This window comes from Gopherus evgoodei, chromosome 3 (genome assembly GCF_007399415.2).
Source record: "Gopherus evgoodei ecotype Sinaloan lineage chromosome 3, rGopEvg1_v1.p, whole genome shotgun sequence".
In the NCBI taxonomy this organism is placed as follows: domain Eukaryota; kingdom Metazoa; phylum Chordata; order Testudines; family Testudinidae; genus Gopherus; species Gopherus evgoodei.
Genome location: NC_044324.1, coordinates 212,289,049 through 212,304,751, shown reverse-complemented (window position 1 = coordinate 212,304,751; position 15,703 = coordinate 212,289,049). Strand labels below are relative to the sequence as shown.

The 15,703-nt window shown below is 41.9% G+C and overlaps 1 protein-coding gene across 5 annotated transcripts in view; it reads right to left on the bottom strand.

The window, feature by feature from the left end:
- Nucleotides 1-14,468, bottom strand: part of TASP1 (taspase 1) — a 163,364-nt gene extending 148,896 nt beyond the window's left edge. For 4 of the 5 annotated variants that reach the window (XR_003999785.1, XM_030557987.1, XM_030557990.1 and 1 more), the window contains exons 1-3: nucleotides 14,403-14,468; nucleotides 4,354-4,572; nucleotides 676-743 (exon numbers count right to left, since the gene is read on the bottom strand). Coding sequence is in view for 4 of the 5 variants with exons in the window: in XM_030557987.1 (XP_030413847.1) it covers nucleotides 676-743; nucleotides 4,354-4,498 (213 nt within the window). In the remaining variant the exon portion in view is untranslated. Of the gene's footprint in view, nucleotides 1-675; nucleotides 744-4,353; nucleotides 4,573-7,217; nucleotides 7,302-14,402 lie in introns of those variants that run through there. The other variant, XM_030557988.1, reaches the window with a different exon arrangement.
- Nucleotides 14,469-15,703: the final 1,235 nt, after the last annotated feature.

Sequence of the window (15,703 nt, the reverse complement as noted above, 5' to 3'; positions counted from 1 at the left end):
TCCATAAATAGGCTGTTGTCTCAGGCTACACATATTAGGTGTATATAGTCCTGACCAGTGACTGCCAGCCAGCCTTCAAGTAGCAAGAAGGGATACCATGGAAACATGATTTGGAATCATGATATGAAATGAAAAAACACAATTTGTATGTGTACCTGAAGCAAGCCCTGGAACCAAAATTGTTGCATGAGCAGAGAACCACCACTCTTTTCTTTTAATAATCCACATGTATTACAGTCCTTTGAAGGAGAGAGAATGTGTATGTAGTTTCTGTGCAAGTGAAAGAGGTATAGTACAAACCATAATCCTTTGAGGGATTATGAAATAATATTTATTGATCTGTTATTCAAATCACACTTCTCAAAGTTTTTACCATTCTTCCTTTATGGAGTGCACAGTGGTTCCTGTTTTTTTATTGCTATTTCTTTTTTTGTCCACAGAAATACCTTCAGTACATAATTGTATCCAGGGGATAGTGTTAATGAATCCCAAAATAAACAGTTCATGCAAACACACTTTATGCACTTCTGAATAATATCCATATCTCACAAAACAGATTAAAACCTTAGAGACTAGACCCTAAAACCTTTTATAAATTGAACTCTAGTGAACTCAAATTTGGTAGAAGCCTGTTGATTCTTTAAAGAAAAAAGTTTGAAACTGGGGAAGTCATACCTTTTGACAGGCTCTTTTGCAAACATGTTTGTATTCTTTAGCTTTGGATTCAGAATGATAACCTGCACCTATTATTAAAGACAAAAAAACAAAGTTAAGGAGAGCTTATGGTAAGCATTCAAATTAATATACTGGGATAGTGTTTTTACCAGGAATTACAATATAGGCTGACACCCGCATCTTAACTCAGATGTAAATAACTCTGTGTCATTTTATAAAACAGAGACCAGTGATCTACTTCCATCACAGATTAACACTTTCAAGCATTTAAAAAATAATCCAGTATTGCCACTGACAGTCATCTACACTATTGATATAAGTGGAGAGGTACAAGTACCAGTATTTTACATAGATATTCTCACCCTCTAAATATTCATTGGGAGATTCTAGTTTTGCCTGTTCCTGGAGAGCTTCAGACATGAAAGTTGTCACTATATTAAGCCACCAAAAAAAAAAATACTGCTACAGTTTTTAAGAGTCATGCTCCACTTTTTGTTTTGTATCTTCAATCACATGAGTTGGCCCTCCTTCCACTTTGATACCTGCACTAGCTTTTTTTTAAAACTACTGCTTCTGCTCTGTGACTGCCAGACCCAGTTTCTTGAGAAAGATTACATTGAAAATGAGTGTAGTAGAAACACATTCCATCTCCATTTTGTTCGTGCTCCTTGCCTCCCCAAACTGATTCCAAGCATCTCTCTGCCCATACCCTAACCCCACTCCTTCCTGCCTCCACAGGTCTAGAAAACCACTACAAGTACTATCAGCAATGGAAACCATAGGATTATAGTAATTTAACATTTAATACTACAAATTGTTGCTTTTTAAAAGGAAAAAAAGGCAATGAGTCCTGTGGCACCTTAAAGACTAACAGATGTATTGGAGCATAAGCTTTCGTGGGTGAATACCCACTTCATCGGACAGATCCCATGCATCTGACTTCCATCATAGATTCCATGCCATGCATCTTTAAGATGCCACAGGACTCATTGTTGCTTTTTACAAATCCAGGCTACCCCCAATACTTTTTTCTTTTGTTACTTGTGATATTCATCCCTGCTCCCACTTCCTCATCTTCAATGCTGTCTGTGCTTAAGCTTCTTTTACACAACCAGTTTAGTTTATCAAAAAGCAAACGAACACCAATAGTGGAGGAAATACACTATAAGCAGCAGCATATTAAACATGTCCATTTAGTCTTCAAACAGTACAAGCAGGGTCTTTAAACACTGACTCAGAGAAAGGTGTCCTGCATATATTTGCTCACCTTAACGGTCTTATTCTTTTTTTAAAAAATACACATTGCTATTTTTAGCTCCTCGAGCATTTTATGCATCACCAGGCTGCTTTAATCAGCTGCAGTTGTAAGACCGCAGGCTCTTTGGGGCGAGAATTCTTTGTTCCATGTTTCTATGGTGCCTATTATAATGCGATCCTGGTCCCTAACCGGGCCTACTAGTAGCTATGGTAATACAAATAATTCACTTCACACTATGGTCCAGAAACAAATGCTAAAGATGAACCTGCCATTATATTTAACAAGATTCCTTGTAGTATCAAGTAACTAAATTTACACCTCTACCCCGATATAACGCTATCCTCGGGAGCCAAAAAATCTTACCTCGTTATAGGTGAAACCGCATTATATCGAACTTGCTTTCATCCGTCGGAGCGTGCATCCCTGCCCCCCCAGAGCGCTGCTTTACTGCGTTATATTCGAATTTGTGTTATATTGGGTTGCGTTATATCGGGGTAGAGATGGATTAATTTTCTCTAGAACGCTAACTATACTAGAATTTTTTGGAACCTTAATTTCCCAATGAGTGCAGCATCAATGGAGGTGGAAGAGACACCTGGTATTATCATAAACGTAGGTAATTTACAAGTCCGAAAAATATTGGCGTACATAAAATCTAGTGTTTCCTCAAGCCTAACACCCTAAAGTGCTCCTTCTCCCTTCATACATCTCCAGCTCACTTCCTTTCTTTTATTAAATTGGACTAACAAATTCAGGAAAATTTTTCCCTTATCCCCACAACATAAGAATAAAGCATCAACCAAGGCAATCAGTCAGGATGTCAAACCGTGCTATAGAAGTTTTCATCTAGACAGCATGCTGGGATCACCATTTAGCCTATTTTTTCACAACACTTGTGCTTGAGAGAGCATACCACCATGTGATCAGGTAGCAAAACGGTTAAGGCATTTATGCTGTAACCCAAAGAGTCATCCCATTATCCAACATATTCTACCATCCTTTGTAGCCATAAAGCATTGTGGGATTAGGGTCACAGAACAAACAGTAAGAAGTTTCTGGGTGCTGTAAGGGCAGCTGGCTGAAGGGACTAGTGCTGGTGTGGAGGACACCATGCGTGAACTGCACAGTGCTCAGCCCTGAGGCAGCACAGCTGCAAGAGTCTGTGAAGCTGAATACACAGCCCCTTTAAGCATTGCCTTTCCAGCCTGGATCAGAGTATTGTGTATGTGTTTGGGAAAAGGAGCTGCTTTGTAGCTGGGCGATGGGCAGGAAGATGCACAACAGGACTGAAAGCAGGAGTCACAGAAGCAGCAAGGTAAACAAAGAGGAACAAGGAGCAAACTGATTCCTTTCTCCACTGCCTGAACATCAATAGAGTCCTAACAGTCCCATAAATTAGCTGATCTCTCAGATAACATATGACATGACCCAACTCATGCCCCCTTTCCAATCCATCAATTGAGTAGTGCTGACAAAGCATGGTATAAAGTCTGTGCACAAGACAAGTCATGTAGCTCTTTCCCACAGCCCAATGCCAGCCCTACATGTATGGGTTGTTAAACTGCAGTTATCTCATCCCATAGCATGGATAAGTGCCAACAAACCGGCCTGAACCCCTCTGCATGCTGAATGACAGAAGAATGGGAAATGCTCCTTCCACCTTTGACTATCCCAAAAAAGTCCCTTGTTCTCTAAACCCACCCTAACAAATTCAGCAAACCTGTGGGAAAGAATGAAACTGCACTGAGCCAGAAGTACTGGCAAATTACTCTTAAAAATGTGCAAATGTGTGACTAAATAGCTTTTGTTCAAGCTTAGCAAAAAGCCACTAAAGAGTTCTCTCTTGTACCAAAACCAAACATGGAAAGTGAGGCCAAAAAGAAATTTAAATTATAAGCAACTAATAAAAAGGAAGGGTTCTAACTGAAGCTCTCCTCTTCAATTACAGTGCTCATAGCTTTCCATATAGGGAGATGGTCCATGCTTTAATTTTGCTCCATCATTACCCCTCACAGACTAGCTTGACACTCTAGTCCCCCACCCCATTCCTGAGAAAACAACTCAGCTTCATGCAGCCCAACCACCTGCAAAAACCCCACTCAGGTATCCAAAACAGGTGGGTAACTAAGGACTGGTTGAGATTCCCGAACTATTTCAGAAAGGTTTCAGAAAGGGATCCACAAGATGTAGAGCTAGCCTTCTTAAAATCTGACACAGATGGCACATCCTTGCACAGAAAGGGAGAAATGACTTTGAGGGGTCTCTGTGCACATGAATCCTGGAGGACAATCCAGGCCATCATGTTAACATTAGAACTCTCACTCACAGAAGAACAGACACAGAAGTTTGCACAACTCACTTAGGATTTTACTACAAATTTAAAAAAAAAACACCTCAGCTCTCAACTTCTGGAATCTTACCTGCATGTACAAGCACAAATCCCACTGGTTTCCCCTTTTGGATCAATTTTGTTTCATGCTCCTTCACCATCACCTTTACAGCTGTAACCTGGGATGATTTGGAAGGTAACACTTCCATTGAACTCATCCCCTTCTCCATGATCATACTCCAGGGTCACCATCTTCTACCGGAAAGAGAGCATGCTTTCATCCAAAAGTAAATTCTGGAGAGGACTCACCCTAAGGTAAAACCATATGTAAATGTTATGTAATTTTTTCACACTGAAAATAGTTCAGGCAAAAAGCATTTTATGAAGAACAGGAGAAGATCCATGTTACATTAGGTTATTCTTTCCACTTAAGCAGGGACTGAGTTTTGCATCTTCCATTTTACAGCCCATAATGTGAGTAAAAATGGACTTTTCCAAGTATTTACATAAATTTAAGATTATAAATTATCTAGGAGAAGACTAAGTTTACTTTGAGTCTCACAATTTTTCTAGCCCATCTAAGTTACTGATTTGAGATTTGAAGTTTGACTGCCATAAATTTTAGCAAAGGGAAAGTTACTTTAAGTTTATGATCTTTTTATTTGACATTAGATAACATATCTGCTCTGATTACGATCATCAAATCTGTGCAGCACTGATGTTCCAGAATCTCAACCTTTGCTTTTTAAGGAAGTGCTTCCAGTACATACAGTTGTGAAGAAAATATTAGATAGCAAATAAAACATGCTCTTTATAATTATCAGGAGTTCCATTCATAGAAACCAGGACTTTGTCAAAGTTCCCAGCTGCTAAGCTGGCGAGGCATTTTCATAAAGAAACTGTCATGAAATGAAGAGCTGCTGCTGCTGAGATCCTTTAAAAAATGAAAGGACTGGAAAAATTGATAAAGTGTTGCAAAACAATTAAGGTTGCTACATAACATGCCTGACAAAGCCTCAAAAGCACAGAAGAGACCTGCTTTTCCTCCACCCAAAGACCCAGACTTCACTAATACCACATCCACCATACACCATCGCTTTAACTCAGCCCTGATAGTGTTGTGGCACCCTTTCAGCAACTCCTTTCACAAACATGGGTGTGGTTTCCCAGAACCGTACAGCAAAGGAAAGTCAGAAGAAGAGTCTGGTCTCTGGTGTGGAAGTTTAGGGAAGAGGATGTTGGGAGACTGGCATTCCGACTAAGGCAAAGATTTGGTTGAGATTCATTGTCTGTGGTACGTGGCATCTCTAGAGGGAAGTCTAAACGATATATTCTGTCAGCCTGCCTACTGTTTCCTGGCTTTTTGAGGTTGCATCAGGTATGTGATGTATACAGCAGTCTTAAGAGACACACAGATACCAAGTTGTGTATCAAATAAATATACCTGTGTTTCTACTTAGGGTAGTATGCAATGAAAGGGCTCAAATATAGTTCAGTAATAACCATATAGAAAGGCAAGAAAATGTAATTTACTTATAAACAGAAATTTATGGTAAAAAGCATACCTATGTTACCAAAAAAGGATGAGTGTACTGTTCTGTTAAGTAAGTGCGCCCAAGAAATAGTAATTTAAAGATGCCATAATAAAAAACTTCCATCTTTTATCTCAGTTATATTCCATAAAAACTTCCTATTCCCAGGAGGCCAAGATACAAACAAGGTATTATTTAAAAAACCATGACAGCAAGAGGAGCCACCACAGTTAGTCCACATTGTGTACACTGGCTTATGCTGGCACAGCGATGACACTGTAGCTATGCTGGAATAATCCCATAGTGTAGACGCAGTCTACAATGACGGAAGGGATTTTTCCCATGGTGCAGCAACATCACCTCCCCAAGCAATGGTAGCTAAATTGACAGAAGCATTCTTCCATTGACTCAGCTGTGTTTACACTGGGTGTTAGGTCAGCACAGCTACCTCACTCAGGGATGTGAATTTTTCACACCCCTGTGCAACGTAGCTAGGTTGACCACAATTTCAGGCACAGACCAAGCCTTGGTCATCAGCGTAAAGCAGGATCTATAGGGTTCACCTAGTTTAGAAGAAACTAGTGTTGGGCATTTTTTGCAACCTCAGAAGACTAATAAAGTTTTGATGCTTACAGAATGATTATGGAAAATTTAAACCGGCTGTTTAGGTACCTAATGTATGAGCTTCCACTGACAGCAGGAAGTAGTTTTCAGGAGTCAGGCACCGAAAATCAAAGCTAATCAACACTTATGGCTTTACATCTGCAAAGCACTGTACACATTAATCAAGATCATCATCTCTCAAAATTTAAATTAAAACAGCAGATAGTTCAAAAGGTGGAGGGTATATTTAGTATATGCCACAAGGCTATTTCTGTACACATAATTCAGATGAATTTGTAGCTTTGGAACAAGAGTGGAAAGAATAACAACAGATCAACATAATGTATGTACACAGCTCATATTGACATTGGGTCTAATTGCAGCCTACATACTACTAAAGTGAATAAAGATGACAGAATCAGGTGGAAGGGGGCTCAGCAGAGGGGTCAGGGTGCCAGGACAGCAGTACTTGGTGGGATGGGGAACCGGGGGAGCTTGTTGGGGCCAGACTGGGTGCAGTAGGTGGGGCTCATCAGGGTGGGGGTTCGATGGGTCTGCTTAATGGGGAAGCCCCAGCTACTGCTGCGGAGGGGATGCTGCATGCTGGACTCCTGCTTCCCTCCCCTATTCCCCAATCCCTTTCTCTTCCCCATCCCATCTCTCTTCCCCATCGTCTCTTCCCTATCCCACCCCCCTTCTTCTCCTCTGCCTGTCATTCCCACATCCCCCTCCCCACCCTATCTCACACCTCTTCCTTCCCTAGTGCCTCCCCCCTCAACAAACTACACCCATGGGCATCCCCAGCCCCACAGTGATTTACCTCTCTGCCAGCTTGTTCTGGGCGATGGAAACAAGACACCCGTGCTGCCTGGGAGAGGTGCATGACAACTCTTCAACTTTCCTTTACTTCCCCATCATTTTCTGCAGGGAAGCAAAGAAATCTGCAGGGGACATGAATTCTGCATGCACGCGTGATGCAGAATTCACTCAGGAGTAATAATATTTATTTAAGCAATTCTATAGCTTAACATATTTCATATTCTTAATTTTTACACTAGAGACTGGTGACTTATGCGTTTCTTATTTACTAGATTAATTTTTCCCCATGATTTGTGTCAAGCTTAAATTAGAATTCAACTGAAAATGCACAACACACACAATTAATTCCTTTATTAGTTAAATAAAACTATCTTGGGTATGCTGGATAAATAAGAAAGAAGTAAGTTTATCAAAACATGTTCTGCATTTAAAACTAAATGATTTATTAAACAAAGGAAATATTACCCATAACTAGTGGATTTAATTGATTGTTTCTGGTCACAATGACCTTCAGGATTTTTGAACTAGTGGATCTCATCATCTGACAGCTAGTTTTTATTCATATAGTGGAAGAGGAAAACAAGCTTTCCTGCTTTTTCAACTGTCACTGCTTTCTTAAATTTGAATAAACTAGCCATTGAACTGACCTGGCTGAATAAACTGAAAAGAAAATATTCTCTCTGCACCTGTAGAAACGGCTTTTGACAGCAGTAGCTGGATTAGCACTTCAACGTACTCCTATTCCAAGTGCTTATCCAAAGACTTCCACCAATAACAGAAGTTTGGTTTTCTTTAAAACTTCAGCAGCAAACATTTTCTGCTTCATATTTTTATTAAATTGATGAATACACTATAATACATTCAGGCCTTAACATAGATTATCAAATTTTAATAATTTTTTTTGTTTAAATAATCATTTATGTAACCTATAGTTGGAGTATCCTAGTCATTTTATTGGAATTTCATCACTTATTTAAAAATCAGTTTAAAATTTTATACTGCTTCCTAAGTTCCAATATTTTGGAGGAAAAAAAAAAAACTTACGGCACAGTTAATTTAAAATGGTTTAAATAATTTAAAGTATTTTTACTGCATCAGAATACTGTTATATAATGCTATATTCATCCAGATATTAACTACAGTAACTCCTCACTTAAAGTCATCCCGGTTAACATTGTTTTGTTGTTAGGTTGCCGATCAATTAGGAAACATGCTTGTTTAAAGTTGTGCAATGCTCCCTTCTAACATCCTCGTTTGGCAGCAACCTGCTTTGTCCCCTGCTTGCAGGAAGAGCAGCCTGTTGCAGCTGGCTGGTGGGGGCTTGGAACCAGGGTGGACTGGCAACCCCCCTATCAGCTTCCCGCTCCCCTAAGTTCCCTGTGCGGCAGCTGCCCAGCAGGCTAGCAGTTGCAGCTATCCCTCCTCCCACTACCATGTGCTGCTCCTGCCCTCTGCCTTCGAGCTGCTCCCTGAGCCTCCTGCTTGCTGTGCAGGCGTGGGGTGGATGGAGGAAGAGGGGCTAATGTCAGGGTGTTCCCCCTCCCCTCGTGCTCCTACACCCCGCTTACCCCTTCTTCTCCATATAGAGCAAAGTGGGAACAGGGACAGAGAGAGCATGGGGCAGCAGCTGCTCTCTCAACTTCCTGATCCACTTGAAATGCCAATGCACTTAAGAGTGAGTCAGCTTATTTAAAAGGGGCAGTGTGCATTTCTCTCTCTCCCCCACATACAAAGTGCATGTCTGTCTCTGTCTGCTATGCTATCTCCCCTCCCCTCCATTCCTGCGGCCTTGTAGAGTAAGAGGCTACATTAACAACGTGTTAACCCTTGAGAGCTCAGCCGAGCGCTAGCTCATCATTTAGCATAGGGGTTCTCAAACTGGGGGTCGGGACCCCTCGGGGGTCATGAGGTTATTACATAGAGGGTCACAAGCTGTCAGCCTCCACCCCAAACCCTGCTTTGCCTGCAGCATTTATAATGGTGTTAAATATATAAAAAAGTATTTTTAATTTATATGGAGGGGTCACACTCAGAGGCTTGCTATGTGAAAGGGGTCACCAGTACAAAAGTAGAGAACCACTGATTTAGCATCAAGGCATTCCCTGGGAAATATCCCACCCACTTCTACCTCCTAACTTCACCACTTCAACCAAGCTTCACAATCATTACAGCTGTGAACAGTATTAAATTGTTTAAAACTTATACTGTGTGTATATATAAATAAATATACATTTTTTGGTCTGGTGAAAAAAGTTTCCCTGGAACCTAACCCTCTCAATTTACATTAATTCTTATGGGGAAATTGGATTCGCTTAACATCATTTCGCTTAAAGTCACATTTGTCAGGAACATAACTACAACATTAAGTGAGGAGTTACTGTATTAAAGATACACAGCTCACATTATACTGAGAGGTACATATTTCCCTTTTACAAACTGGCAGAGATTCAGAGAGGTTAAGCAGTTAGCCAAGTACACAGCAATTCAGTAATGCTGTAGTCCCAACTCCAACAACTAGCCAGCACTAATGCATTTAAAATTGCCAAACTGTGGGACTAGGAACAGTGAAACTCCGGGCTAGGTTCACCATTAGCGTATAACATGTTTAATCCTACTGACCTCATGGGCATAGTTCTTATTGCTAACGAGACTGATAGTTACCCTCTCTTATACAAATGTTTATTAGCAGTTATGTTTTGATAAGGTACCGAATGCACAGAGAAGATGTCATGAAATAGTTTATTTTAGGGCTATCAATTAATCACAGTTAACTCACATGATTAACTCAAAAAAAATTAATCACAATTAATCACAGTTTTAATCGCACTGTTAAACAACAAAATACAAATTGAAAGTTATTAAATATTTTGGGAAGTTTTTCTACATTTTCAAATCATTTAAATTACAACACAGAATACAAAGTGTACAATGATCACTTTATATTATTATTTTTATTAATAATAATTGCATTGTCAAATGATAAACAAAAGAGATTGTATATTCACCTCATACAAGTACCGTAATGCAATCTCTTTATCATGAAAGTGCAACTTATAAATGTAGATTTTTTGTTACATAATTGCATTCAAAAACAAAACAATGTAAAACTTTAGAGCCTATAAGTCCACTCAGTCCTACTTCTTATTCAGTTAATCACTAAGATGAACAAGTTTGTTTACATTTACGGGAGATAATGCTACCTGCTTCTTATTTACAATGTCACCTGAAAGCGAGAACAGGTATTTGAATGGCACTTTTGTAGCCGGTATTGCAAGGTATTTAAGTGCCAGATATGCTAAACATTCACATACCCCTTCATGCTTCGGCCACCATTCCAGGGGACATGCTTCCATGTGGATGACGCTTGTTAAAAAAAAAGTGTTAAATTTTGACTGAACTCCTTGGAAGAGAATAGTATGTCTCCTGCTCTTTTACATTCGCATTCTGCCATGTATTTCCTATTATAGCAGTCTCGGATGATGACCCAACACATGTTGTTCATTTTAAGCACACTTTCATGCAGATTTGACAAAACGCAAAGAAGGTATTAGTGTAAGATTTCTAAAGATAGCTACAGCACTCGCCCCAAGAATCTGAAGTATCTTCCAAAATCTGAGAGGGACGAGGTATAGAGCATGCTTTCAGAAATCTTAAAAGAGCAACACTCCGATGCGGAAGCTACAGAACCTGAACCACCAAAAAAGAAAATCAACCTTCTGCTGGTGGCATCTGACTCAGATGATGAATGTAAACGTGCGTCGGTCTGCGCTGCTTTGGACCGTTATCGAGCGGAACCCATGATCAGCATGGTGATTGAAGATGAAGGGACATATGAATCCTTAGCACATCTGGCACATAATTATCTTGCGATGCCTGCTACGACAGTCCCATGCGAACGCCTGTTCTCACTTTCAGGTAATATTGTAAACAAGAAGCAGGTAGCATTATCTCTTGCAAATGTAAACACACTTGTCTGTCTGAGTGATTGGCTGAATAAGAAGTAGGACTGAGTGGACTTGTAGGTTCTAAAGCTTTACATTGTTTTGTGTTTGTGTGCAGTTTTTTTTGTACACAATTCTACATTTGTAAGTTCAACTCTCATGATAAAGAGATTGCATTACAGTACTTGTCTGAGGTGAACTGAAAATCACAATTTCTTTTGTTTTTTACTGAACAAATATTTATAATCAAAAATAAATATAAAGTGAGCACTGTACACTTTGTGTTCTGTGTTGTAATTGAAATCAATATTTGAAAATGTAGAAAAACATCCAAAAATATTTAAATAAATGGTATGCTATTATTATTTAACAATGTGATTAAATTGCAATTAATTTTTTTAATCACTTGACAGTCCTAATTTATTTTTTTAAAAAGATTGGTATACTTAATTTTGGCCTCTGTATATATTAACTCATTTCATCCCTAATTAACTTTAGGAAGCAAATACAATGACAGTTTTGTTTATCAGCACAATTGAATGACGCTATAGACAGATGTAGGAATAGCCCCATTTGTCCCCAGGCTTGCAGTTTGCTTGCTGGGGACAGCATTTGTGAGAAATACTCCCTATGTTAAATGGCATAAGATGACATATTTCTTCTCCACAGAAATGACAATGAGCAAGAGGGCTGCAGATGGGTTACCTCATAAATACATTTCTAACCATTAGCTATTCCTTTACATCCACCCTACCATAATATTAAGCATGGATGCAACTGAGCACTGGAGAGAGTACTGGTGATCCACTGAAGCATCAAAGGAAGAACATACATTTTGTTGGGATCTCTCATAAATAGGGATATTTTTAAAAAATACTTGAACAAAGCAGTACTTTAAGAACAAGGCTACAGTAATTAAAACCTGAAGGACATTCTTCTCCAGATTGCAAATAATATAGAAGAAGATAGGTGTTGGGCCTAAACTATGTAACAACATGCATTTAAACACTGTATATTTACACACCTGTAGATCTGAAAGGCTGTAGATTTTATACCAGCACTACAACGCCCTAGTTTGCATGTCCTATGCCGTAAACAAAGCAGTGCAATCTCCATAAAATTCTTTCAATTTTTAACGTCACTTCCAAATCAAATCTACAAATTGTTATATCTGTCATATCCCTGCTATTCCCCACAAACGCCACCTCCAGCTCCACATGTAAACCCCTTAAAGTTTTCCCATTCTAGCTGTTCTAGTTGCCCTCCCCACAAGTTCCTATCCCCATCCCCTTCTCCCATCTGTATTCCTACATTCTCTTTTCCAGCTCTCTTCTAAACATGAACTTCAATCTCCACACCACCACAGTGCACCACTCTAGCCATCTTTACCGCTGCAAGCACACTGGGGGCTGAACTCCAACTCATGTCCTGAAGCACTCTAGCCACAGAGATCCTGCATACAGGACACTACCCATGGAGACACAGTCAAGAGTGCTTCCCTCACTTGGGAGAAACTAGCAGTTGCCTGGGACCCCACAAGGGTGCACTCAAAAACAGGTATCTCCCAGGTTGTACGGGAGACTTAAGAGGTCTGTTGTTAAGCTGCCACATTGCACTAGCCACCTTTTATGTCCTACTTCTCACTTGTTCCTAACACTTGCCTATAAGAACTTACAATCTAGTGATAAATGCTCCCATCACTAGATACCTAAGTACATTTGACAAATGAGCAGCAAATAGGAAAGGATTGGGTAAGGAAAAATAAACATTTAGTTATGTCCCTATCTTGATGACGCAATTAAAGTATGTCTTCTTTATTACGATATAACTCAGTTCCCGTGTGCAACATTTAGGCGTTAGGTTTTTGGAGGCATTTTAACTAAGACAATGGTAATTTGGCACAAAGGGAAAAAGAGGCTGTTCCATGCATAGCAAGCAACAAGGAAGGAGGCAAAGAAAGAAGATGGGAGAATTTTGGACACAGTGAAACAGAAGCTTCAAAACAGACATCGACAGATCAGAGGAAATGCAACACAAGAGAAGGTCTCAAGTTCAGACAGTGCAATTATGAAGGGCCTTCAGTACATGAAGTCGGAATTTGGTATGCTGGGAAAAGAGAAACTAGTGAATTAATTTAGAAGACAGGGGTAATATAACCTGAATGACAAGGAGGAGAGTTTTCAGTAACAGAATTTTCAACAGGCTCTATAAAGATAATAGGGGCATCAGGAAGACCGAGAAGAAGGTAGCAGTAATTGAAGCAGAATTTGATTAGGCATAAACAAGCAATAACCACAAAGATAGTCAAGGAAGAACTCTTATACTGAGAGTAATTAACAGGAGAATTAGATCATGTTTAGATGTGATGAGAGATTATTTACTATTACTAAAGTCAATTATGCACTTTTTGAAAAACCTGTTCCCAAACTGGAGGCTAACAAAAGCAACAGGAAACAATTTATATATGGTTAACAATTAGAAATAAAGATACATTTTTTAACAGGGAACATTATTAACCATTAGAAAAAGAGAAGTGTTGGATTATCTTCAAGTGGAGACTGGATGCCTTTCTGGAAGATGTATTTTAGCCAAACACAAATTAGTGGGCACACTACGGAGGTGACGGGTGACATGTTAGGACCCATGATATACAGGGAGGTCAGACTAGAACTATAGGTCCCTTCAGATTCCATAGCCGTCCACAAGAATTTATGACAACGCTCACACAGAGGTTGTGTTTCCTAAGCAAATTTAGTTACAAGCTTTGGTGCAAACTCTCTTCAAGCAGGCTGGGCGTCCCTGATTTGGCCTTAGTTTAGAACTACCTAAACCTCACACCATAGTTACCGCAGTACCAATCTGGGCATAGATGGAGATCAGGCCTCTCAGTGACATCACAGCACACAGCAACCACTACTCTCTAGCTAGGCTAATCCACCCCATGTGACATCACCACCACCAGTGTGACGTCAGCAGGGGCCACCATAGCAACGCACCCCACGACAACAGGGGAACACCACCACGTGACCACACAACGACCCCGGGGGACCAGCGAGATGACGTCCCACTCTCTCATGGTGATGTCATAGGGCCACAGCCCGGCGGACGACTCGAGCCCGCGCTCGGCTCCCCACCCAGAGCGGCCCGGTGCCGCCGCAGCGCTTGGAGGCAAGCGAGCCCCGCCCGGAAGCAGGATGGGGCGGGTGGGGCCCGCGACTAGAAGAATCGGGGCGGGAGCCACTCACCCGCCGCGGTCACAGCCTCGCGCGCACCCGGAACCGCTCAACCGCCGGCAGCCCCGGGGATTGGGCGCCGCCCCGCCCCAATCAGGCTCTCAGTGGTCCACTCAGGTCACGTGACATGAAGAGGCCGGACGCAGCCCGAGCGCCCATTGGCGGATTGGGTCCGAACACCGCCTGCGCCCGCCCCCTCCGTGGCAGTTCTGCCAATAGCGAGCGGAGGGGGAGGTGTTAAAGGGCTACGCACAGGCCGGGCAGCGCGGATGAGCGGAGGCGGGTGGGAGCCTGTCAACGGGCCGGTCTCTCCCGCCTAGCGGGCTGCAGTTCTGTTAACCCCTTATGAGCCACAGGCCGGAGCCGTGCCTGAGGCCCCGGTTTTCCTTGCCAGCAGCTCCCTCCCCGGGCCCGGACTGCGGGGCTCCTCGGCCCTCGCTCTCCGCGCTGGGTCATCCCTCCCGAGGCGGCGGCCGGCCTGGGACAGGCTGCTGAGAAGTGGCCTTGTCAGAGGGACCGAGCACCTGTAGCTGGCGCGGGAGGCTGCGCGGAGGGACTAGGTGAGAGGCTCCCGCTGTTCGCCACAGGCTCGGCTGGAGCCAAGAGCTCTCATCCTGCTTCGGGAACTGGAGCAGGGTCAGCGAGCCCGCGCCCCAGGGCTCCTCTTGCAGAGATCCCGCCCTGGAAGCCCTGCACGTTCAGTCACTGCCCCGTCTCGCTGTCACACGCTGCTCGCTCTGGTTTACACGTTATTTTTCCCCGTGTTGAGATGTCTGGCTTCTCTTTGTTTGCAGGAGCCGCTCCAGGTGCTCAGCCTGTTTTAAAATAGACACATTTTCCTGTTTCCATGTTTAAAACAAATAAAAGCAGGTATTTCTTCACACAATGCACAATCAACCCGTGGAACTCCTTGCCAGAGGATGATGTGAGGGCCAAGACCATAAAAGTGTTAAAAAAAGAACTAGATAAGTTCATGGAGAATAGGTGCATCAATGGAAATAAGCCAGGATGGGCAAGGATGGTGTCCCTAGCCTCTGTTTGCCAGAAGCTGGGAATGGGTGACAGGGGATGGATCACTTGATGATTACCTGTTCTGCTCATTCCCTCTGGGGCACCTGGCACTGGCCACTGTCGGAAGACAGGATTCTGGCCTGATGGACCTTTGGTCTGACCCAGTAGGGCCCTTCTTATGTTCCTGTCTGGAGGTGGGGAGTCTTCCAAGCTTGATGTGGACACAAGCTTGTTCCACTTTGGCTCCTCTCCATCTCCTGCCTCCCATCAAACCTAGTACAGTAGAACCTCAGCGTTACAAA